Source organism: Phaseolus vulgaris, chromosome 2 (genome assembly GCF_051622355.1).
Source record: "Phaseolus vulgaris cultivar YP4 chromosome 2, ASM5162235v1, whole genome shotgun sequence".
NCBI classification, from domain to species: domain Eukaryota; kingdom Viridiplantae; phylum Streptophyta; class Magnoliopsida; order Fabales; family Fabaceae; genus Phaseolus; species Phaseolus vulgaris.
In genome coordinates this window covers 34,266,880-34,293,504 of record NC_143499.1, presented here as the reverse complement: position 1 = coordinate 34,293,504, position 26,625 = coordinate 34,266,880, and the positions used below count along the sequence as shown (strand labels likewise).

Genomic DNA, 26,625 nt, shown 5'->3' with positions numbered 1-26,625 from the left:
TTAGAAATTATTTAACAATAATAGAAACTAGTTTAAAAACCAATTTTCCTTTTAGTTTCTAAAATGGTCTCTAATTTAGTTATTATTGCAACTAGTTATTTTAGTCTCTAAAAATTGGTTTCTATTTTATGATTTTCTTGTAGTGTTGTGTTGCTTCTGATATGGTCTCTTCCTCAATTGGATCTTCTAAAGCAGCATGACCATCAATTCCTACAAGCAAGGGGACCAACATTTGTCTTGTTTAGAACAAACTTACAAACCACATCCAATTAAATAAGAGTAAAGATATGTTTGAAGAAAATTTATTCATAAACACTTCTAGGAGAGAAATAATAAGAAAGGAGATAATATCTATAAGTTAAAATTAGCTTATGAGTTAAAGAATATAATACGAAATATTGTTACAAATTAATCTCAATGTTAAAAAAAAAATGTAGAATGAAATCAATCTAAGTTGATATTTGTTGTTCAGAACATTAAGAAAATAACTATATGATCTAATGTTCTATTTTGTTATATATATAAAGAAACTTTCACATTTAAAAACAACAATTGATTTTGATCTTGATGAATGGTGCTATCAACTAATAACCAACAACCCAAAACATAATCAAGATAGACAAAGATTGAATCCTTGCAAGTGTTTACCAAAACCAAAAATTGGAATCTTAGAAAAGTTTCAAGTATTACTTTTGACTTCATATTCAAACCACCTATGGTGCTCTCCCCAAGGTAGTCTCATAAAATAGAAGGAGAATGAGCCCCAACAGGGATGTCAAGAGGAAGGACACAAGAAAAGAGACATGACAAAATGCACAAAGTTGAGTGATGAAAACGACGAACACGAATCACAACCACAACCAAGGAGTCACCATGAACACGAAGAATCAAGCTAACACAAAGAAACAAATGACGACCACTGAATTTTATGATTTGAAGAGGAGAGTTTATTATTGGAAAAGATAGAAGATAGGAGAGTGTAAAATTTTGGAAAAATGGGTGCAAAAAGTTAGAAATACTTATTAGATCAATTGAATTAAAACGAACATAGTAAGTAACTTAAAATTATGGTTCTAAATTGAACCAACATAGTAAGTATTTATTATGTCAGTTTTAATTTCAACTGACATAATAAATAGTTACTATGTCGGTTCAATTTAGAACCATCATTTTAAGTTACTTACTATGTCAGTTTGATGTTTATTATAAAAATTTCATCATCCCACTTTTTATGATGGGTGAACTACAATCATCATAATAAATCGTTATTGTTTTTCTATTTTTGTAGTAGTGAATGTTAACTCGTCAATCAAAGAAAAGTCACTGATAATTTGAACAAAAACAATGAACAAAAGGAAAACAAATCACAAGAGATGCTTCATTTCAATAAGTGTTTATCATCAGGACATATCCATATTGATAGTGTTAATATATAAAAAGGCAAATGTAGGACCTCACTTTTTAGTTTTGCAAACATTTGATGATACAAACCAACTCGATAAACAAATGACTAAGGACACCACAAACTCTTCACAACTAGGTCATTCATCTCAACATAAAAGACAAGGTCTCACCAAATCTCAGAAGAGTCTGAGTAGAGGGAGAACCAGACATGAACCAAAATATCAGTTGTTCTTCATTCTAGTCTTCTTACAAGAAAAGTTAAGTAAATAAATTGGGCTCACTTTGAGCTTCAATTAGAAAAATAAACTAGAAGAGGGTGTACTTAGTAAAATGGGCTTGTGCCAAAGCCCACCTTAGCCTAGCTTCTAGAAACTCTTCCATGTGCTCACCTTTGACCTAGATTTTAGAAGACTTTCCCCATGTGCTCACATTTGACCTAATTTCTAGAAGCTTTCAGTCATTTACACCCCTACCCTTCCTCTCTTCCTCTCCAAGGCACTCATATCTATAAATAGGGTGTCTCCACTCTTATAAATCATACATTGAATTTTGAAATAGAAAAGAAACTTTGTCATAGTGTTTAGTGAGTCGAGTCTCCTAGAATTCTTAAGTTCGCTTCCTAGAAATTTTAGATTATGCCATGCAGTGGTGGCATCAAATTGTAATGGACATTGGTTTGAACAAGAGGTCAGTCGTAGTCTCTTGGTAGGATTTGAAAGAATGCATGCGTGCGGTTTGTTCCTCCTCATTATAGGAAGGAACTCTTGTTGAAGCTCCAACTGCTTCATTAAGGATCTAGAACGGTAGATGAATACTTTAAAGACTTGGATACTACTTTGACTAAGATTAATATGCATGATAGTGAGGAGTCAAAGATAGCTAGGTTTGTAAGTGGTTGGAGGAGAGAAATTCAAGATATTGTATAGTTATATGAGTACTCTTCTTTAGAGGATTTGGTTCACCTAGCCATCAAGGCGGAATCACAAATTTTGAAGAAAACAACTTTCAAAAATACTCATAATGATGTCTTCTACAAATCTCCATGGAAGGATAAAAACAAAATTTCTACAAAAACTTATCCTTCCAATTTCTCAAAAGAAACCCCTTCTCACCATAGAGTTTCTAAAGAAAAACCTTCCACCTTTACCCCTAAGTCACCAACCAAAACTTCAAGTAGAAAATGTTTCAAATGTTTAGATTTTGGGCACATAGCTGTCAATTGTCCAACCAAAAGAACAATGAGGGTCAAAGGGGGGTTGTAGTGAGTGAGCATAGTTCCTAATCTTCCAAGTCTACCTTCCCTACCCCTTCCAAAACCCCTAATGAAGATGAATGTCAGATACCTTGTGAAGGTGACTTATTGGTGGTAAGGTGAATGTTGGATACTATTCAAAAACCTTTTGATGAAACTCAAAGAGAAAATATTTTCACACTCGATGCCTTATCAACAAGAAGTTATGTTCCATGGTCATAGATAGGGGTAGTTGTGCTAATGTGGCAGGTACAAGAGTAGTGGAAAAGCTTGGATTAGCCACTATTTCTCATATAAAGCCCTTTAAACTATAATGGCTTAGTGAAGAGGGTGAAATTATGGTTAATAAACAAGTCCTCGTAACTTTTTCCATAGGAAAATATAAAGATGAAGTTTTATGTGATGTTGTGCTAATGGAAGAAACACATTTTCTACTGGGAAGGCCTTTGCAATATGATAGAAAAATTTTACATGATGGTCATTCCAATAAGATTTCTTTCAACTTGCAAAGGCATAAGATTATATTAAAACCCCTCTCTCCCAAAGAAGTTAATGAGGACCAAGTAAAAATGAAAACCAAAAGACAAAATGAAAAAGATGAAGAAAGAAAAGACAAAATGAGTATCATCATCTCACCTCACACAGTAAAAAAAATAATGTTAACCCGTACAAAAATACAAATTGTACCTCATAAGTATTCTTCTTCCTTATCTTTTTCATCTCCTAATCATTCTAAATACTTTACATCTTTGATAAAGAAGTTTAGGGATAATATTCAAAAACCTCCTAAAGGTTTTCACCTTCTAAGAGGATTTTCACAAACAAATTATTTCATCCCCAAATATTCTTTTCAAACGTGGCCTATATGTAGAAATCATCCAAACGAACTCCCAAAGTTTAATGAACACAAGTTTGCTTCACATACCAAGTCTAGAAATGTTTCTATCTTTCTTGTGAACAAACTAACTATGTTATTTAGAAGAGTTCTAAATTTGAGGCCGAATTCTTTCTAACTTAGGGGGCATGATACAAACCAACTCGACAAATAGATGACTAAGGACACCACAAACTCTTCACAACTAGGTCAGTCATCTCAACATACCAGATAAGGACCCACCAAATCTCAGAAGAGTCTCGATAGAGGGAGAACCGGACATGAACCAAAATATCAGTTGTTCTTCCTTCGAGTCTTCTTACAAGACAAGTGAAGTAAATAAATCAGGCTCACTTTGAGCTTCAATTAGAAAAATAAACTAGAAGAGGGTGTACTTAGTAAAATGGGCTTGTGCAAAGCCCACCTTAACCTAACTTTTAGAAACTCGCCCATGTGCTCACCTTTGACCTAGATTCTAGAAGACTTTCCCCATGTGCTCACATTTGACCTAGTTTCTAGAAGCTTTTAGTCATTTACACCTCTACCCTTCCTTTCTTCCTCTCCAAGGCACTCATATCTATAAATTTGGTGTCTCCCCTCTTGTAAATCATATGTTGAATTTTTGAAATAGAAAAGAAACTTTGTCAGAGTGTTTAGTGAGTTGAGTCTCTTATCCTTGGGTCTTATCTAGAGTGCACAACACCTCAAGTGGCGGCTCTTCACCACTCATCTTGGAGTAGTCCATCATCCAAGTGGCGTGATTAATCACCTCCCTACATAAACTTTTTCTAACTCTCATCTTTTCTTTTTTGTTCCATTGCGCCATTTCCATTTCTTTTCTTCTTTCCTTATTCAGTTTTTATCTTGTGTTCTTTTTCTTTAAGTTCTTTAAATTCTACACCTTCATCATCATAATCACCATAGTTGTGTTTTTCTCTTTGCCCTCTAGAAGTGAACCTCCACACTTACTTAACCATTTGGTTATGTTCGTGTCCAGTGAGAATCTTCTTTGGGTTTCTCACCATATTCTGTCTAAAACAAGAACTCATAAACAAAGTATCACCATGAAATGTGCAATCCTAAAATCAACTCACATCATTTAACTACTACTTTTTAATGGAATTATGAACATAACATATAAATGGACTAAACAAGACTATAACCAACTTAGAGGATTAAGAAAATTAAAGCTAAGGTAAGTAATCATGCAAAGGACCGAATTCAAACTATAAGAAAAGAAATAAGCAAAATATGTTATAGAGTTTCCTAAACACATGCAATTGATTCAAGACAATTGGAACAAGTAATTGAATCAATTAAGAACAAAATAAGGCATAAAACATATAAAGAAAGTAAACTAACCTAAACTAAATGAAATATGAATAAGACTTAAACCTAAGACAAGAAAGAAAGAAAGGATGACTTATCTATTGAAAACCTTCATGCCTAGCTCTGGTGCCAAATGATGGAAAACACTTTCTCCTAAGAAGCGAAAGATGAATGAAAATTCTTAAATATTTTCTAAATGTTTTGAGAGAGTCAGATTTCTCTACCAAGGAATGATCCTTAAGGATATATGAGAGTATTACTCCCATGTGTGAGATAAGAGAACAAGAAGAATGCATAATGTTAATTCAACTATCATTCAATCAAAGGGTGAGTGTTACAAGAGGCAATGAGTCTTATTTATATATGCATAAACCTCTTGACCAAGAGATGTGGGACTAAAAAAGAGCAAAAGCGACGTCCAAGAGTTGAAGTGTAACACTCCTCTCTCAAGTGATGTGGGACTTCCATGCTTCAAGCCTTCTTCTCCCTTCATGTGCATGTACTTGGCTAAATTATTCTCTATGTTTTATAGGATTTTTGGATAGTTTTTCAAGTCCAAATCAAGACCCAGTTGAGGCCTAGTGGAAACTCACTTATGCTTCCACAAAATCCTACAAGATACAAAGAATAAAGTACACCTTTACAATTGTAGAAGATTAAGAAGGAAGAAGAAAATCCTATTTCTACTCTTCAAATGTGGAGTCTTCTTTCTTGAGGTTTCATCTTCTTCTACCTTTTTGGAGAAAGATTTTATGGTTAGATGATTTTCATCATTCTAGAAGGGCTATGCAAGAGTTAGATTGGGCTATGCAACTGTTAGATTGTCTTTATAGCTTTAATTTTTTAATTAAGATTACAATTGACATAATTAATTGTTAAAAATAATTCTAATATGATCTCCTTCTAGACCTTTATGTAATAGATCTTTTCAACTAACATAAAAAAAGTGATTTTTCTAATTGATTCATTAATTATCAATGTAAAAAATTTAGCTTTCTATATATTACTTGTATGTATGTTAAAAAATCATTTTAGCCGTAATAAGACATTCAATTACATTAGAGTTAGTTTTATATTCATTTTAAGACGTTCAATTACATCAGAGTTAGTTTTATATAAAACCTTAAGGTGAGGTTAATTTTAGGTTACGTGAAAATAAGACTTTTCTTTATTAAAAGGGTAATTATTATTTTTCTTGAAAGCTCCTGATTCCATTTATTATAATTTTCTTCTTCTTAATTTATAAAAGGCTCATTAATTCTTCACTGATTCATTCTCCCGATTGATCTCTTCGTTCATTTAATTCTCAAGGCCTATAGTCCTATTATATTAAAAAAAAAATCCGCCTTACAATTTAAGAAAATAAAAATCATTAATAAAATTAATTTAGATATTTGATAAGTAATTTCACATCTTAAAAGTGTGAAATATAATTTAAAAAAGGGTTTTATGACCATCATGGAGTTTTTTTTCATTTTTACCAAAATGGAGTTGTTTTCAAAAATATTACAAATATGGGCAAGTCGTGCCAAGTTGGCACGACTTTGTCACGTCAGCCTGAAGTCGTGCTAAGTTAGCACGACTTCTGCCACGTCAACCCCTGAAGTCGTGTCAATTTGGCACGACTTTGTCTACGTCATATATATATATAATTTATTTATTTATTTATTTTATTTTTTTAAAATTTTCTTATTCAGATATTGACTAGTAAGTTATGTAATGTTTAAAATTAATTTGATACATAATTTTCTAAGGGTGTTAGTTTTAAGCAATAAAAAAATGAATAATTGTGTATGGATCATGTTTGACGATAATGTAATATATTAATTTGGTTATTAGATTAATAAAAAATATGAAAAACAAAAAAAATGTTCATATTGCAGAACCGAATATCACAATAAAACTAATTGTCCGCACAAACAAGCTTGATAATAAAATTCAATTTCAAGTTTGATTATTAATTTTCTCATTTTCTTTACCTAAGTATTTAGACCTTCATAAAAAAATTATTTATCAAATTAATTTCAAATATTACATAACTTATAATTTTAATTATAATTAAATAATTATAATATATATTTATTTAAAAACAAAAAAAAATTTAAAAAATATGATGTGGACAAAGTCGTGCCAACTTAGCACGACTTCAGGTTGACGTGGCAGAAGTCGTGCCTAGTTGACACAACTTCAGGCTGACATGGCAAAGTCATTGCACGACTTTTACATATGAAGTCGTGTCAAGTTGGCATGACTTGCCCCATATTTGTAATTTTTTTGACAACGATCCCATTTTGGTAAAAACAATAAAAAAAAGACCCCATGATGGTCATAAAACCTTAAAAAAGTCATAATTTTATTAACAATTCAAAACTTCTTAAAACTCTTTAAAATGGAATAAATTGAGTCGGTAGAAGTAGCAGTGCTGAAACTGTGTGCCTGTAAAATCCACACCTAATAATTTATAAAGCACATGCTCTAAGATCACATTTCTTCTTGTCTTCTTGCAAGAAGATTAAGCAATGAGCAACATTCTAAGGTGGTAAAGATCCCTCAAACGATTAGCTCAAACGATTAGCTTGAGGAAAGTTATTGATGAGAAAAATGCACGCGGAAACAACACACAATCACGAATCAATTGCAGAAAAATAAATACAAGATTTAACGTGGTTCGGTCGCCAACTGCAACCTACATCCACACGGGCAACTATTAGGTGAACATTGTTCTGTTGCACAATAATTAAGCTCACTCACTAAACATGATGTCTAGTCAGTCCAACCCAATTGGTCATGGCTTCATACCCAACAATTTTCCACTTAAACCCATAGAACAATGTTCACCTGCGCTCCAACTGTGTACAATCATTAAGCTCACTCACTAAACATGGTGTTTAGTCATCCCAACCCAATTGGTCTTGAATTCATACTCAACAGTTATTGATAATGGTAGAACATGTGATGCAGGACCATCTTCACTTTCATGCCACCATATGTGAGCTAAGAGGAGAAGATTAAACATAGAAATATATAGAAGAAATCTGTGTTTTAGTTTATATAAATTAGCATGTGCTTTGGGAATCAGCATGTTCTCTTTCCAATCTGAAATGAGAAGACAGAAATGGGTCATGATTTAGGTGTAGCTTTTGGTGATTGAAATAACAAGAATGGCATGCGTGAACATTTGTACTAACGTTGAATGTTAGGTGGTGGAGTGTACTGTTTTGAAGAGATAATTTCACAGATCCTACCCCAAATGTTTGGTTTGCCATTCTGCTAGCTACTTTGATTACGTTCTAGTTTCAAGTAAAAAGAAGATAAATCCAAGGATAAGAACATGGAAGAACGGAAAGGTGTGGAAGACTAATGATTTCAGATAATCGCTTTTGCCATTTTGCACACACCACATGATGAAGCTGTTTTTACTTTTCGTATGCAAAACCAACAAGAAATAGTTTGTGTTTGCTTAAGGGCTGAACTCAATGATTTTGTTTTTTTTTTTACTTTTTCACTAGGTTAAATCATATCAATTTAAACCTTTGTTGTTTCATAATTGGAAAGAAAATTAAGTTCAGAATATAATTTTATCCCGTCTTACTCGTCATCTAAAATATAAGAGCGTCTCCATGTTACATTCGAAGAAAAAGTATATTTTTTAAAATTTGGTACACTTTTTTATTATTGACTAAGAATTATGTATACAACTCATGTAGATATAGTTTTCAAATATAGTCGAACACACTCCTAACTTTATTTTTTAGTAATTTAAGAAAAAGTATTAAGAGAAATGTGGGACTACTGCATCATGACTTGTGTTAGTATGTTTGTGAGGGTAAAGTTATAGGTTAAATAAATATTTGTAAAAGAAATGGTTATATTATTTAACGAAAATGTGTTGAGAAACACATGAAAGGGTTAAGTATCGAGATAGAAGTTATTTACTAAAATAAATTAAAGAAATGGTTGCTTATTTCAATGTGTTTGAAATATATTTATATTTAATTCATATTCCTTTTTATGGTTTCCTTCCACTACTTTCATGCTGATGTGGAATTTGAAGATTTTTGCTTTTGTCTATTTGCATTCTTTGTTTTATCTCTTCCCTCACCAATCTTTCTAGAATCTCCTTGGCACCCAAGAGAGCTTCCAAACCGACCATGAACAACATTGCTTAGGTTATGTTGATGTTCCCACAAACTCAATTTCTATCGGGCCGTTTCATTAGCTTTAGTGAGATAAAGAAGAGTTAGACTAAGGTCATCTTTTGATGGTCCTTAAAGAAGAGATAAGATTAAGTTTATATGGATGTAAAGCTAATGGGGAGTTTAACATGTGTAAAGCTAATGTTTATTTAAAGGGGGATTCGCTCTATGAAAACGAAGATGAAGAACAATGTTTTCTTTTTTTCTCCCATACTTATAACAAACTAAATTATAAAGTTTGAATTTATTTATTTTTTAATTCTTTATTTACTCTAATTTCCAATCATAAGCAAACATAGTGATGACAAAGCGGGATGGGCCATACGGGCTGACCCACGACCCACTAGTAAAAAATGCGGGGTGGATTAAGTTTTTCAACCTGCTGACCCGCATTAATCCAATCCGAAAAACCGCAACTCCCGCAGGCCAACAGCGGAGCGAGACGGGTTGGCCTGCTGGCCTGCAAAAAAAGGTTTGTGTGTTGACTTGGCCGTGACTAGTTGGACAGGAAAAAAAATAGGTTTTTCTTTTTCATTCATTCCAAAGCTTTCCAAAGCTGCACACTTCCAGTTTCTTTCTAATTGATCTTATTTTTATGAAAAATTAATTAATTCATTGTCATTGTTTTAATGTATACAGATGGGAAAAATTTAATTATGAAAAAATGGATGAAAGTTTGTCTAAGGCAATATTATTGAAATAGAAGAATATTAATGTTTTTTGAGTTAACTATGTTTATTGTAGTGGTATTTATGTTCAATGTTTTTGAATTAGCTATTTTTAATGTTTTTTAAATGGAAGAATATTGATATTTAATTTTTATCTTAATTAAATTATTGATGTTTGACTATGTTTGAAATGGAAGAAAAAATTATTGATGTTTGATAATATCAAATATAGGTTCAATTTGACAATTTTTCAAAAGCAAAAAGTAAAAACACATTTTCATTGAATTTCTTAAAAAAAAAAAAGGAATGCGAACTGACCCTTATGTGGGACGGGACAAAAAATTGAGTATGCGTTCATTACGCTACGCGGAACAGACCAACCCGACCCGTATTTTACTGGTCAAGTGCGGTCGAGCCGCTTTGTCATCCTTAAGCAAAGATTATATCTTCATGATATAATCAATCACAATATAAATTCAGTGATAACATTTAAAAATTTGGACTTTAAGAGCAATATCAAGCCTCAGAAAAGTTGTTTTAATGATGTTCAAAATGTATTGGGTGTTTTAGCTTTCACGAGAGTATTGCACACATGGTATTCATCAGGTTTTATACACAACCTACAGGAAAGTTCATTAAAAGAAATTTTGTTTTGAAAAGTGAAAAACATGTGAAGGTTTTATGACTATGTTAAATGATTAAGGTTTTAAATAACCAATTAAACTATTCTTAAGATGTTTCAGAATAGAGAATAGGATAATTGATTATCTATTTTGTTATCTGATTAAAACACATAGTAGAGTTATGTGTTTTCAAGTGTTATTAGACATTAACCGATTAAAGTCTTGTGTAATCAATCACAATTAAGTTTGTTTTCTAAATTAAATACAAAATTAAAGTAATCAATTAATATGTCACATAATCCATTAAAACAAAAATCGTTGTAATTTTTTCTCAAAATTTTATTGAGAATAATAAATTATCAACTTGAAATAATTGACTAAATACATTTGAATGAGTTTTCAATAAACACTTATTGAACTCTAAATAAAACATTTGATTTCCTCTTTCACACACTTAATACTACTCTGAAAAGCGAAATCATTAAGAACATTTGAGTTATTTTGAACTGTCAAAGGGTGCTTACAAATCCAAAAAGGTAGGGTTGTGTTGTCGAAAATTATCATGTGATTTGCTTCTGTTGTGAAGTTTCTTTAATTGAGTTCCTAGAATGTTTCTAATGTATATGCTCTTCTCTGATCAAGAGTTCTTAGAATGTTCCAAACGGTAGAACATATTTCTTTTTTAGTGTGTTGTTATAATAGATTTATTTTCGTTATCTTTTAAAATTTATTTAAACTTTACTTTATAATTTTAAAAATTACTTTAAATGAAGTATTTCATAATATAGTCTAGAAAGTTATGATTTTTTTTCTTTTCTATTATTTCCCTCCTAAATTTTTTATTAGAAGATAATGAAGTTCCCAAGTTTCTCTTACTTCAATCTCACTTGTTCATGAGTTTGGTCAACGTACCAAAATCTCTTTCCATTTTGATTGTAATTCTTAGTGGAAAAGCAGAAAGCTTAGGAAGGTGGAGGAGTATTTCTTGTCCAAACTTTCCATTTTTCCATTTGCATTCGCTTGTGGGAAATGGCGATGGAAATGGAATCGGCATTGATATTTCTGGGAACGGGAACTTCGGGATCGGTCCCCTCCTTGCGTTGCCTCATTGAACCTTCAGATCCTCCGTGCTCTGTTTGCACTCAATTCCTCTCTCTCCCACCTCACTCCAACCCTAACTACAGGTACCTCACTTCTTCACTCTCAATTATTGCTATTACTCTTCATTCAATCATAATAAATATGTTGACTTTACCATAAATTCTTAGCTATCTCAACCTTGATTACTGATTGGTAGATGGGGTACAACTTTTCACAGTAACAATTCGTAGAAATTAAGCTCAATTCTAGAGACTGAATCCAGCTCTTTCATTATATGTATTATGGACTTGGCTTTGCATTGCAGGTGCAATTCCTCTATGTTAATCAAATATTACTCTCAAACCGATGCCACTCACAAATATATATTAATTGATGCTGGCAAGACCTTCAGGGAGGCTGCACTTAGGTGGTTTGTTTTCCATCGCATTCCCAGAGTAGATTCTGTCAGTCACTCAACTTCCCTTCTTTGGTTACTATACTTATTTTTGGTCAAACTTTTCAAATTTCAGATTCAATACGAATCTAACTTTGTATGTGTTCAGTCAGGTGCCTTATTTTGTTGCAGATGGAGCTTGACTTGGTCATAGTTCCCTAGTGTAATACATTAGTTATCTCTTGCTTGAATTGCAGATTGTTTTGACTCATGACCATGCTGATGCAATCCTTGGCTTGGATGATATACGTGCTGTGCAGCCATTTAGTCCCACAAATGATATTGATCCCACCCCAGTTTACTTAGCTCAGCGCTCAATGGATAGGTAAACTCCAGTAACTTTCTCTTTTTCTTTGATGTGAGCTGGTCAAATATCCCAGGTTTGTGAGAAAATTGGCTTACTAAACACCCAAGTAGGAACATTGGTGACGTGAAATTATATTTTGCTTTACTGTGAGAAAGTAAGAGCTCTAAGGAAGCACGATGCACTTCTAGTTTTGTTACAGGATATTGATAAACAGTTTTTTGTCTTTGAAAATATTTCTGATTGCAGTACAAATCTTATGTCAGCATTATTCCCCTTTCACTTGATTTTATGGATTCATTTTGTTCTACATAGTTGATTTCTTGTTTGCTCATTTGCAACAGAATGGAAAAGGTCTTTCCTTATTTGGTCCGGAAAAAACAGAAAGAAGGGCAAGAAATACGAAGGGTATCTCAGTTTTGCTGGAACATAATTGCTGAAGATTGTAATCAACCATTTTTTGCATCAGGCTTAAAACTGACCCCTTTGCCAGTTAATCACATCGAAATTTGTCATTGATGGTAGGAATGCAAAATACCACTTCTACGTTATATGGACTAAAGCACTACATTTCTGGATGTAGGTTATGCATGGAGAGGATTATATCTGTCTGGGTTTCCTTTTTGGTACTAAAGATAGGGTGGCTTATATTTCTGATGTTTCACGGATTCCAGCTAGTACAGAGTATGGTGAGTTTTGATGGCATTTCTTCCTCCTTGGACATATGCGCTACTTCATTAGTCCAATCTCTCAAAAGAAAAACATTACTTGGTATATAGGTCATTTTATGCTATTACATTTACTTTTCCAGTGTGAAAGAAAACATTGCTTGTTTTCTTCTCTTTCACCAAATTTTGAAGTTGGATCATTCATGTGCAATGAGATGAGTTATTATTTATCTGTCTGTTAATTAGTTTGAAATGAGAAGCTAAAAGCTTTTCTAACATTCCTTTAAAGACTACTGAGGAATACCTTAATTTGTATTCTTTTATGATCATTATTACCCTGCTATTCATTGATGAGGAAGCTTCTGCTCTCCTTCATCGAGGAACTTAATGTTCTCTTTATCACCAACTATTTCTACCTTCTATACCCAATGTTCTCTATTAGAGGGAAAGTGTGATCCTAACTAAAAGGTTAAAGAAAATACCAAACAATTACTGTGTAAATAAAGTATTTCAATATGGTTTATACATCTCATCAAAGATCAGCTAGAATTTAGTTTCCAAAGCTAAAAAATTAGCCTCAATGTCTTTATGATGATAAGCAGTAAGTTTATTTACTGAATGATAAACAAAGCCATAGAGCTGCTAAATACCTTGAATTTTTTAGCCTTATCTCCTCATTGAAACAATTAGAAGGCAGCTGGCACATCTAGAAGTTTTTGGAGCATTTATAAATCATTATAAAACTCTATGCTGATGTATGCTTTCTGACAGCAAAATGTCATTTTTCTACAGTAATTTCAAAAAATGGGGCTGGACAGTTGGATCTTCTTATTTTGGATTCAATAAGAAAGGTCAGAGCTTGCATTTTCAATTGTTGTTGATCTCTCAGTCTGTCTTGGTTTGTAGTGTAAAAGTTGTTCTACAAAAGTTTTAGCTGCCTTTTTTCCTAGATTAAACTTTTCCATTTATTTTCTAATATAAGACAAGCAAAACATCTTATTCACTAGTATAATAGCTTGATCTATGAAGAACATTAATATATTACTAAACACCTATTTACTGGACTAAATGCATTGAAATTTGTGATCGCTTGAGGATTTCCATAATTTGAAAATAAATCTTGTTTCTATCTGTTGTTAATTTTAATATATTACTAAACACATATTTACTGGACTAAATGCATTGAAATTTGTGATTGCTTGAGGATTTCCATAATTTTGAAAATAAAGTTCTGTTTCTATGTATTGTTAATTTTTTTCAGTAACATAAAATCCATGGGTGTAACAATTAAAATTTTGGAAAAATGTGTTTTTAGTCCTTATATCTTTGGACGAACTTGATTTTGATCCTTATCATTGCTATTATATCGCCTTTAGATTCATGGAGGGAAAATGCTTTAAGAGAGAAATGCAAAGAAATAGAACTCTTGTTTAAAACATATGGATAACAAAGTGTTAAAACTGGAATGTGAGTTGCTAAGAGAGAAGGAAAAACTACTGAAAGGATGTATTATTCAAGAATGAAATAATGGGTACATGATGAGCACAAACAATTGGGAACCCACCCTTATAAGCTAGATATTATGGGATTAGAATCAAACACTTAAATATTCTATCAAACATCTTATATTGATCGATATGAGACTTAGGCATCCAATAATACTATGTTCCTATCATGTTATCATCTTGCGAGCCAATGTTTTGGTAGTTTTTAGTTTACAACACTTTGTTCGATTTTCTTGTTGGTCAAAACCCTCTATCAGTCCATTGGTAGTCCTTCTAAAGGCACTGACTACCAACATTGCACAAGTTCATTGACTGAATGCTCCTCGTGTAAGTCTCATCTCCTACTTCAGTTATCCTCTTCTAGACACTACTACCAGAATTATCATCACCTGTCTAAATGCATTGCTGGCTGATTGAGGCTTCTTCCTCCTAGAATATACTCCTCATATAGTGGACCAAATTGGGCATGGATCAAGCAACTGATTCCTCACATCAGATTTGGTCCATCAAATTGCTAGTTCCTTCTTGATAAAAAATGTCAGGATTTCCTTTTCTGTAATTTTCTCAAAAATGCTCATCTGGTTGACTTCATTTGGACTTGTTTTGTGATTCATATTTTAATATTGGCAAGTAAGCATGATTGTGAAGCTTCACCTTATTTGATTGATTGTACTGTCTTGCCTTTTATGATACATATTTTTCCATTTCATATTTTCACTTTTCTTTTCTCTTCATTTTCTCAATGATAATAGTTTTGTTCTTGATAATTCCTCTTTATGTTACCACAGACTGGATCAGACAATTTTCACTTTTGCCTTCCACAGGTTAGTTTTGCTTTTTAAACAAAAATTATGTCTAGACTTGTTATTGTCGAGAAGTCTCACATTGTCTGTCTCAATTTTTGGAGTGCGGATGATATATTTGTTGGACAACATTACTTAATGTTAATTGAGTTTAAGATGAAATCTGACATGGTATCACAGTGTATAACTCATCTTGCTAATTGTCAATTCTAATACTCACCTATTTCGGTAGACATCTGTGGAGGGGTATGTTGGGAAGTCTTACATCGCCTACATAAATGCTTGGACTGTGGCTCATATTTGTTGGGAAATTTCACTTAATGCCAATTAGGGGTGCCAAAGAGAGTCAACCCAGCTTACACAGGTTGACTCACCACTGCGAGTCAACTTAACCTGACTCACTTTAATTTTTAATCTGGCTCGACCCACCTCAGGTTGGTGGGTTGGCTCATTTGAGCATATTTTGCTCTCACAATTTGTTTCATATATTTATTGTAGTACAATCAAAGCAGATTGGTTCAATCCACCGGTTTATAGTTGTACAATCAAGATGTTCACTTATTTCATTAAACATTAACCACAATTGAAAAGTGATCATTTAAAGAAAGTAAGTGAAAATCAAAGTGTTAACTTATATAATATAATTAGGCAAACAAATAAATTAAGCATCTAAATCATTCAAATACCATTGAAAAACATTCTAGTGTTAAAAAAACTAAATGTCAACCTACATAATTAAAAGTAGTTAATAATTATAATGAAAAACTTATAAAGATTGTTGTTGGTAGGTTATGGGTCAACCCACCTTCAACCCATGGTTTAACCTACGTGTCAAGTGAGTTTGGTTCAATTTAGTTCATATTTAAATTTCTCGTTTCGAACCCGTGGTGAGCCAAACTGACTCACGGGTTTGAGGTCATTTTGACGCACCTAATGCTAATTATGTCCCCGATGGAGAAATGTCACTGTTTGTAATTTGACAGGCCCTTGAAACTGTGAAGAGGTTGTGTCCAAAGCAAACCTTATTGATTGGAATGAGTCACGAGTTTGATTACTACAAGGACAATGAGTTTTTAATGGAGTGGTCCAAAAGGTAGTATACTTCTTTCCATTTGTCAAAATTGCAAAAGAAACTAATAAAAATGTAATTGGTGATATTTTGATTCATAACACTCATTAACAATACCCTGTGAATTTTGTCTAACTATTTACCTCTGTATTTTTTACTTTGTGGATATTGGCATATTACACTGTTGATTCTTCTATAATTGTTCTTAGGGAAGGACTATCGGTGCAACTTGCTCACGACGGCTTGAGAGTGCCTATAAAATTTTAGTTAGGTAATACTCACAAACTTAAATCCAAGTCTCATAAAAAGTAGCATTGATAAATATGTTGAAAATTCAAAGTTTAAATGTTTGTTACTAACTATGTAAACAAGGCTGTCTGTCATTTTGTTTTCTGTAACACACATTCGATCAAGTATACAATTCTTTTTTATTGTAAGGGATTGTTAACATGTTATCAAAGTTTATTCGAATCTAAGTCTGTGAGGATTAAGAGAGAGCAAATATTGTTGGCAGTTATCGAGGGGACTTCTTGAGAATTTTCTGTGAGAATTGTGACTTATGAGTGATTCTTCTTCATTGTTTTTCACCATTATATATTGAGTGGAGTTCTTGGAGATTAAGAATATGTGTAGATGAGTCTCTGAGATCGCAACAGTGTAAAGAAAGTCGTAGAAAGATCAAGGTGCAACATGGCTGCTGCAAGCAATATTGTTCCGGGATCCTTACCTGTTTTTGATCGGAAGTTATTTGACTTTTTACTAAGATTGTTTCAAAAAGTGATCTATCATTGATAACTTCTATTTTAAACTTTGTTTCTTCCTAATTTTTCTTCAAATTAATTACTTTGTATTCAGTCGAAGTAATGCATTTATCGAAAAGTGGAACTATTTTAGTAAAATTATTTTTAAAAATGGTATACTTATTCTTCTTCTTTATATGTGTGAAATAACCTAAAGTTACAGTGATATATATTGGAGGAAGCAGGGAAAAATGCCTCCTCCCCAAAGACCTTTACCTATGGATATTTTTTCTTTTTCAATGAAAATTGATTCTCGTATATTACCATACTGTTGATCTCAGTTAGATTGAAGAAAACTGATAATTTTTTAAGATTATGATGCCCCCATGAATGTTTGTACCCAAAATATAAGAGATTTTTAGTTATATACAAGAGAAAGAACAATGACCTGTGGTGATGATTTCCTATTTCTCTAATTAATTTTTTTAAAGTTGTATCTGGATGCTAAAAACAAAGTAGACAGTAATTCAGTATGGTTAAATAGAAAGAAGTGCTCTTTATGTCTCAAATAAAAATCCCTCTCCATTTCCGTCTCTATTTCTAAAGGTACATTGTCTCCTTAATTAAAACATTAATTAAATATTTTTTTATAAAAAATAAAAATCACAGTAAAAAATCATAACATTATAAGTATCCAATATCTTTTTCCAGTGTTAAATATTAAAAATGAAATTATGATTGTATAAATAAAATTATCAAATAACAATTGGATATATATCAACTATAAAAATAAAATAAAAATGATTAAATGTATGACTTAAAAATAAATTACGAAAATAAAGATCAAATAAAAGTTTATATAAATTTTTAGATTATTTAATAAATTAAAAGTGGTTTAGTAATTTAAAATAAATATGACCAAATAAAAGTTTATATAAATTTTTAGATCATTTAATAAATTAAATTAAAGTGATTTAATAATTTAAAATAAATATGAGGATGAGAATGTGTATTGAGATGGATATAGAAATGAGGATGAAACAGATACGTACATTCTTATTAATCCTCATATATCACTTTACCATCGTGAATTTGACATAAGAAATTACAATTACTTATTTTTTAAAATAAACTAAATTAAAATAGTTTAGAATAGTTGGATAAAATTGAAAAACCTATTTAGTCCTTATATAAACATGTGAATTTAGACGGTGGAGACATTTCAATATCATTGTCAATTTTTGTAGTGAGGTCATAGTAAGGGAACATGTTGATAATTACTCTCAATTTGGCATCAATGAATTTGTAGATGTAATAAGCTGAATGTGTTTAGAACTTAAGGTTAAAGCATTTAATATGTTTATCATTAAAATAAATTAAATTTAATGGATAAAATTACAATAAAATAAATCTAACATAACACTTAAAGAAAAACTGGATTAAAACAAAATGTCTAACTTGATAAGATAATAAGTTGTTGAAGAAAGACAAAAGGAGATAAAAAGAAATAAAAATAAGAAGTGTGACAAAGAAGAAAAGGTAAAAGTTAAGATAAAAGTTATATTATAAGGAAGATTAACTAGAGGAAGACTCCAATTTAGAAGGTGAAATTAGATATTCTATATGACTATTTTCTTAGGTTTTAGAGGAACTTGAGAAAAACTACAACTTGATGTTTGGAACTTTAGGTAGGGAACCTTGAACGAATTCTAAAGAGTTAGAAGTGCGTACATAGAGTAATTTGACTCTTCTACTTGACCTTTCAAACTTTCAAGAGTCTTCTTATATCCAATGGTGTCTCGTGTTACTCATGTGATTTCTCTTCATGCCATAATTACTTTTTCAAATATAATCATTATATTTCTCTAAATTCAAGGAACTATCCATGTGCACTCTCTAATTTCAAAGAATTATCAAGTGTTAATCATGTTAATGGAGTTAATTTTGGACGGATTAGCAAAGTTAATTCAATTTTCTTGTCCATCCCACTTATAGAGTGAGTTCCTCATAAAAGGGAGTCTTCTCCATTTTTAACTCACTTCTCAATATTAAATGAAAACCTTTATATGACTTCATATTTGAAAGTTTCAAAATTTCTCTTCTCTTAAGTTGGTTCTTATATTGAGAGAAGTTTTCTCAAATTTAATAAATCTCCACGCATTTATCAAGTTTGACTCATTGTTTTTTTTCAATTTTTTTTATTCTTATTTTTATATTGAAACTAATAAAAAACAAATGAGTTTCTCTATAAAATTATATCTTTCTCCAATCATATCTTATTGATAAAGATAATCTCAAACTTCTAAATTTTTCATCATCAGTTATGAACGTAACATAACTCAAGTTCCACTTTTACTCTCAATGTAAAAGAAGGGGTTACAACTTTGATTTCATTTAATGCTTTTAATTATTAAACCCCATAATTATTTTTTTCATAAAATAGGTTTGATTGAATTTTTGGTCTTTGAAACATGAGATAAGGACAAATGTTTGAACATGTGCATGCGTGTTGACTGAATTTGGATGGCAAGCGTGTGAACATATGCATGACGTTAACACGTGAGAACCTGGTGCGGGTCTACCATGCTCACAAGTCCTCAACGTGTTACAACTTTACATTCCTTTGAAAGCTGTTTATGGTCTTCGGATTCTTCTTTTCCATGGACTTTCTTCTGCTTCGCTTTCCCTTTCAATAATTTACGTTCTTTTCTTAATTACTAAATTCATCAAATGTTCAATTATTTTTTAAATGCTAAATGTATGTAATTTTTTTATGAAATATTAAAAATTGTTTGAGAATATACTTTTTTTTTTTAACAGTTGCAGTCATGCTAGATCCAACATTTACTAAAAAAAAATTATAAAATAAAAACTAATTTTAGAAACGAAAAATCTTATAAGCAAAGTTTCTAAATCGGTAACAAAAACTTTAGTAGTTAATTAGATATAATAATAGAAACTAATTTAGAAATCATTTTTTTAGTTTCTAAAATAGTCTCTAATTTAATTATTATAGTAATTAATTTTTTTTTTAAAATTAGTTTCTATTTTATGATTTTCTTATAATGATTATTCCATCAATCTTGATTTCACCACTCACATTTTAATTAAGTTGGTTAACTTGAATGACAAAATAATAATGTATAAAATGAGTAGAATATCTAAATGAATTACTATTTTTTACTTGCTTTGTTTAGTAGATAACCTAAATAGACTTGGATAGTATATGTTTTAAAAAATAATAATTACAATTTTCAAGAAAAGTTATATATCAAATATCAATAAATCTAAAATTGCACTATAAAATTAGAAGAGATAATTCTATTTAATTTGAATAAGATTATTATACAGATAACAATTTTTTTCTTGAATATTTAATTTAATTAAATACACAATGGAACTTTAACAGATTCTATTCTTTACATGAGCACCCTTAAATTAAAGTTAACCGCTAATGAAAAACAATAAAGAATGGCAAGAATGTTAAAAACATCTTAAATAAAACCTGTGTTTTGGTACAATAATGTAAGCATATGAATGAGTCAAACATTTGTGAACGTAAAATTCCAAGTTCCAACTCACCTTTATTTAAATATATTAGGTCGTTTTCTGGCAAAGCAAAAGGAAATTGCCAAGGGAACAAGCTCCTCAAAATTCAAAATTTGAACAATTCTCGGAAGCAACCTTTGTTATTTTCTAAGTCTATGTTGTTCTTCACGACTTATGTTTGACAAATTTCAGACAAAAAAAGTATTTGTAGCTTTCTTTCCAACGAAACACAGACAGTGTTTGTAGTGCAGAAAAGGATGAAGACATGCTCTGTGGATTTTAACAACAAGGATTTGGACATAAGTTTCTTTGTTTTCAAGCCAACTGTGGTAATTGTTGAGCATCTTGTTCATGGACTCCAACACTTTTCCTTACTCACTCAGAATCTTGGTTGTGTACAAAGCTCTATATTTAGGAGCATACATGGAAATATGGTAACTTCTTCTTTTCTTTCTCTTATTTTATACTTTCTCAATTCTCTCTACTTTGTTCTTTCTTTTCTTTTCTGAATTCTATAAACTCGAAATTGTGCTGATTAACCTGTGAAATTCATTTTTTTTTTCTTTTCTTCTGCGAAGTTGGTACATATCCTGATATTATTTGGTTAAAAGTTTTTCCTGGAACCAATACGACTAACCCAGTAGAAAATTTCAGATTAGGATTATTCATTTCATGTGCAATAATGCAAGAACACTCTTCTTTCTTTAATGAATGTATCACCATAAATTATTGTTACACGGTACATACGTTGCTACGTGTTCTTTTCTTTCTTCACTGTTCCTTTTCTTTTTGTGCACTGTGTTCAAAAGTCATGTCCTGTAATCAGATCATATGGTATGGAGCATGGCATAAACGACCGAGTGATGAAAAAGACAAGTTGACAGAAAATCTTGTAAGTTTGATCCCTAGCTATTGGTTTCTTTACTTTTTTTGGAGTACTGAAATAGACTTTAAATAGGACAGAGACAAAATAAGTGGTGTTAATATTATTCAATCATGTGTAGAATTTTTTTCACTTTCAACATACCATATGTAATGCATTTAATAAAATGTATGTTATTGAAATAAAACTCCAAATTTAATTAGAGAAAAACACCAATTATGAGGCATTACATTATGTAAGTTTTGTTCTACAGTAATCTATATAGAAACTAGAGAATCATGGTGCTCAACAAAAAGTAATTATATATGTGAACCACATTAAGTGTATATGTTTTTATAAAATAAAGAATTATTCACTAGTGCAAACAGACCAAATGAGTGCGGCTATTTTACATTTACAAGGGCGGTTATATAGTCGCACTTGATCAGCACGCATTCTTAAATCGAAGATTTACAAGTGCGGTTATTTAGTCGCATTCGTAAATGCGATTTATAAATGCGGCTATGGTAAATAGTCGCATTCTTATTTAATTTTTTATAAAAAAAAATTTAAACCCTAAACCTTATGAGAACCTAGGAGAAAAACACTCTCATTAATTCTGAATCAATTCAATTCAATTCAATTCTCATTCAACTCAAAAGTGTCTTAAAGGGGTGGTCGGCCTCTTATTTATAGATGTAGAAGCATTTCCCTTCAATCTTTCAAGTAATGTTGTTGTTATTGTAGAATAAAAGGTAGACAACAAAATAAAGGAATAAAATACTAAGAGAGGATAATATATTAAGTGAAATAAAAAAAAAAACAAGATGTTCATTATCTTTGCTAACAATACATTTATAATGCTTACGGTAACTGACTGAAATGTTTTTGCATAAAGTTTAAGAACAGTTACTTAGAAAGACTTATTCAACAATTGAAACAAAAAAAAAACAATTAAAGAGTTGCGTGCAAAAAACAAAATATCCAACACTCCTCCTTAATTTTTGAACTGCAAACTCCAATCTTTTGTCTTCAGAACTTAAACTAGTTGGCTGGAAGTGGCTTGGTAAACAAATTTACAACCTAATTTTCAGTTTTGCAATAAACAAGAACAACAACTTCATCTTTTTGTATCTCCCTTAAGAAAAACAACTTAATGTTAACATGTTTGGTTTTCCCATGAAAGACAGGGATATAAGAAATAACTATTGTAGCTAGATTGTCAACAAAAACTTTCGTATTTCCCTTCTGCTTCATGTTAAGATCCATTAGAATTTTCTTCAACCACAAGACTTGGTTAACAGTAGTTGTAGCAGTAATAAATTCAACTTTTGTTGTAGATTGCGCAACAATTTCTTGTTTCTTTCAGCACCATGAAAAATTCCTGAGCCAAGACTAAAATAGTACCCTGAAGTACTTTTCCTATCATCCAAAAAACCACCCCAATCACTGTCAAATTACCCAATAAGCAGTAAATTCTGACTTTTCTAAAACTTAATCTCATAGTTTATAGTTCCTTTTATGCTTAACAACCCTCTTTGCTTCCTTCATATGTTCTTCACTGGGACAATGTATGAATCTAGATAGAACACTTACAACATACAATATATCTGGCCTTGTTGTAAGATACATCAAACAACCAATAAGACTTATGTAGTGTGTTTCATTTACTGCATCAGCTCCATCATCCTTGCTTAATTTTTCTTTTTGATTCATGGGAGTATTGACCTGCTTGCAATCTTTCAATCTTTTTTTTTTAAATCTCCCTTGCATATTTATTTTTGAAAAATAAAAAAATTCATCCTCACCTTGCTTAATCTCCATTCTGAGGAAAAAAATTCATCATACCAAGGTTAGTCATTTTGAAAGCTTGCATCATATTTAATTTGAAATCACCAATAAGCTTTGCATTGCTCTCTATAATCAAAAGGTCATCAACATATAGTTAAATAACAAGAGTTTCAACACCTTTGGATTTGACACAAAATGTAGATTCTGAAAGACTTTTGTCAAAGCCTAAACTGAAAAGGTAATCATCTATTCAGCTATACCGTGACACATAAACCAGTTCTCTACACAATCATAACAGTAGAAAAACTAGCCAAAAAACTCAGTTAAAACATATCAACAGCAGCACCGTACAAACAAGAATGCAACAGAAATTTAAATCAGAGTTATAGCAGTTTAAGACAACACATAAACCATATTCTCTTCCCGCGCGCCATAAATGGCCTATTTACTTCATCCATTTAAATCTATATTTTCTAATAACTAAATTAATATTATCTTTGGGACAATAAGTGTAGATATTAGCTCACATGTCTTCATCTTGTTTAAAAAATCTCTCTATAAGTACTGGGAGGGAAAAAAAATAAAATAAACTTTTTCATAACTTCAAATTACCTTATACCTAAATTAAAAAAAAAATCACATAAGGAGCCGTTATAAAATAGTTTATATATGGATAAGTTGATTAGTATGGTGAAAATAAGAGGCATGATGGAAAATTAATGTTATAGATTGGTTTTCTACTTTCTTTGTAATGACATCTAAAACTTATAACTTAGCTTCATGTTTCATCTTTGCAATAAGCATTGAATTCCACCATCCAAAATTCATGTGAGGTTAATTATTTCACACAAAAATGAAGATGCACTACAAGAAAATCATGAAATAGATATCAATTTTTAGAGATCAAAATAATTAGTTGCAATAGTAACTAAATTAGAAACCATTTTAGAAACTAAAAAGAAATTAGTTTATAAATTAGTTTCTATTATTGTTAAATAGTTTTTAAATTGGTATTTAATTAACAACCAAGGTTTTAACTACAAATTATTTAGTTTCTAAATTTGGTCTCTAAAACATTGGTTGCTAATTAGATACCAATTTAGAAACTATTTAACAATAATAGAAACTAATTTAGAAACCAATTTTTTTTTAATTTTTAAAATGGTCTCTAATTTAGTTACTTTTGCAACTAATTATTTTGGTCTCTAAAAATTGGTTTCTATTTCACGATTTTCTTGTAGTAATGTATTAACATTTGAGTTAGACCAACAACATATAAGTATTCATTTGTTATCTGATTAGCTGGATATATGTTTTATAATTTAGATTTGAACGTTTTTCAATATTAAAAGATTGTACATGGTGCAAAAGTTCTCTCTCAAATATATTACATTATTTTGTCCATATTATTAGTTAATATAATATGAGATCTCTAATAAAATGTTCTCAATTTGTGTGTGTTTTTCAATACCCTTTACAGCAATCAATGCTAGCCATTAATGTAACAGGAATGGCAGTGTTAGTTGAACATAATTTCCTTGAAGCATATGCTGGAGAATCAAGAAATGGTTCTTTAACTGTGAAGTTGAGCACTGGTGACATAATCTCCATGCACTCGGTAGTGACAGTTACTAGGGATCTTAATGATCTTTCCTATGCAGCACTAGCAATTTTTAGGTCTCGTTTTTCCAAAATAGATGGCATAACTTCTGGCCTTTGTATGAAAGGCCAATGCTTACCAAGTGTGGTATGCATTCATGTGTGGCAGTCCCTACAATTTTGTTACTCGTGGATTCTCCACCCAGATCATAGAAACTGGATGATGCCTTATCTTGAACGATTCTCCATTCAGATGAAGTATGATATTTTTCGAGTAGTTTATGTTAGTGCTGAAAATGTAATGAATCTTCCCCGTGTTCTTCCTCATACGTTGTTAGAAGATGCAGAAGAGAGCACACCACACCTGATGCAACAATGAGAACACCACATATGTTGCAGGGATTTGTATATCGTTGTATCAGTTTAGGTGATATATATGAGTTGAATGATATTGAAAATTTAAGCAAAATTGATTTTAATGGAATTTATGATGTTTATAACTAGTATTATAAGTTGGTAAAACTCTAAAATATATTTTATGTTAAACATCTACCTTTTTCTACTAAGGGTGACCTAGATGGAAGTTTTAGCCCATTCATCTTACTCTTCTATAGCATTCTTCTTGTGGAAGTTCTTCCAACAATGGGAGAAAATCCTATCATAGTTTTTTAAAATCCTTGAGCATATGTAACCGTGTTCGAACACGAATAGGATATAAAACAAATTTCCATCAATGATGATGATTTCACCTATGTGTATAAAAGAAATTGAGTGAAATATTTTTTTCCTTTGTCTAATTGCGTCGGATGCATATGCGTCGACTTATGTATGGCCAAGACGCACAAAGAGATAAAAAAATAAATTTTCATATGTAATGCAACAGTGACAAAGAAGCTTTAACCACTATAACGAACAAGTTCTTTTGTCATATTATGATTTTTATTATACTTATTATTAATGTGGGACTCGTGAAAATTTTCTTAAATATGTAGCTTAAATATACTTATTATTAAAACTTTCAAAAATTCAATTCATTTTATTTTAAATTTATACAACAAATAAATAAATTTAATGTATAACAAACTGTATATAATTTATAAAAAAAAATCTTTAATTTATACAAAACAATTAAAATTCAATTTATACAACAAAAATAATTCATTTCATTTATACAACAAAAAGTTATTTTAAAATATATAACAAATAATAATCTATATTTTTTAATTTATATATGACAATATATAAATAAAATAAATTTAAAATAAATAATCTTTAAAATAATAAAATATTTTATATAACATTTAAATAATTTAAATACATCTTTTCTTTTACTCAATTAATTTTAAATCAAACACTTAATTAATTTAATAAATTTAATTTAACTAATTTATATTAAAAATTAATAAATTAAATAATTTATTATAATATTAAATAAATAATTTTAAAATAAATACAATAAAGAATTAAATATTAAAATATTTGTTATACACTAAATAAATTTAAATAAATAATTTTAAAATCCTAAAATATAAACATGCGTGGGTTGTGGCCGACGCATATGCGTGGGCCGTGGCCGACACAAGCCGACGCATATGCGTGGGTCGCGGCCGACGCATATGCGTGAGCTGCGACCGATGCACACTGGACTTTTTAAAAAAAAAATTAAATCCATAAGTGCGTCTGTTTTGCGTCGAATGTCATTGTTGTGTGGGTTTTTCGCCATTTTGGCCGAGGATAGTAGCGTCCGTAAATGGCCCATGCAAAAATTTGGAAGCTAATTGCTTGTTTTCTTGTAGTGTTTAACTTTTATTAAATTTCAAAAATTTATTGTAGAACCTCAATAAATAAATATAAT

General features: G+C 30.8%; 2 protein-coding genes across 6 annotated transcripts; both read left to right on the top strand.

Annotated features, from left to right (window-relative positions):
* The first annotated feature begins 10,905 nt into the window (after positions 1–10,905).
* On the top strand, positions 10,906–16,705 carry LOC137811594 (putative hydrolase C777.06c). Of its 4 annotated transcripts, none has more exons than XM_068613388.2 (9): positions 10,906–11,530; positions 11,752–11,890; positions 12,078–12,205; positions 12,529–12,676; positions 12,768–12,873; positions 13,645–13,703; positions 15,146–15,181; positions 16,144–16,253; positions 16,439–16,705. In XM_068613388.2, exons 1-9 carry the CDS (start codon positions 11,376–11,378, stop codon positions 16,494–16,496), a joined length of 939 nt encoding a protein of 312 aa, XP_068469489.1. In that variant the 5' UTR covers positions 10,906–11,375; the 3' UTR covers positions 16,497–16,705. The 4 variants fall into 4 exon arrangements, 2 of the variants coding, with proteins under 2 accessions (XP_068469489.1, XP_068469490.1); XR_011081105.2 differs by having other exon boundaries at positions 10,910–11,530; positions 15,949–16,253; XR_016518665.1 differs by having other exon boundaries at positions 11,151–11,530; positions 12,529–12,592; positions 15,949–16,253.
* A 3,948-nt stretch (positions 16,706–20,653) lies between these two features.
* On the top strand, positions 20,654–25,254 carry LOC137811595 (uncharacterized). 2 transcript variants are annotated; one of them, XM_068613390.2, is made up of 3 exons: positions 20,654–20,952; positions 21,345–21,410; positions 24,652–25,254. In XM_068613390.2, exons 1-3 carry the CDS (start codon positions 20,776–20,778, stop codon positions 25,147–25,149), a joined length of 741 nt encoding a protein of 246 aa, XP_068469491.1. In that variant the 5' UTR covers positions 20,654–20,775; the 3' UTR covers positions 25,150–25,254. The 2 variants fall into 2 exon arrangements, with proteins under 2 accessions (XP_068469491.1, XP_090154774.1); XM_090298648.1 differs by having other exon boundaries at positions 20,822–20,952; positions 21,328–21,410.
* The last annotated feature ends 1,371 nt before the right edge of the window (positions 25,255–26,625 follow it).

What these genes read in the sequence shown, in the direction of transcription:
- LOC137811594 (XM_068613388.2), top strand. Translation starts at nt 11,376, where the DNA reads ATGGCGATGGAAATGGAATCGGCATTGATATTTCTGGGAACGGGAACT. An exon ending in TAAAACTGACCCCTTTGCCA is followed by an intron (nt 12,677 to 12,767) that starts GTTAATCACATC and finishes TTCTGGATGTAG; the next exon opens with GTTATGCATGGAGAGGATTA. An exon ending in TTCACTTTTGCCTTCCACAG is followed by an intron (nt 15,182 to 16,143) that starts GTTAGTTTTGCT and finishes GTAATTTGACAG; the next exon opens with GCCCTTGAAACTGTGAAGAG.
- LOC137811595 (XM_068613390.2), top strand. Translation starts at nt 20,776, where the DNA reads ATGAAGACATGCTCTGTGGATTTTAACAACAAGGATTTGGACATAAGT. An exon ending in GGAGCATACATGGAAATATG is followed by an intron (nt 20,953 to 21,344) that starts GTAACTTCTTCT and finishes TCCTGTAATCAG; the next exon opens with ATCATATGGTATGGAGCATG. An exon ending in ACAAGTTGACAGAAAATCTT is followed by an intron (nt 21,411 to 24,651) that starts GTAAGTTTGATC and finishes TACCCTTTACAG; the next exon opens with CAATCAATGCTAGCCATTAA.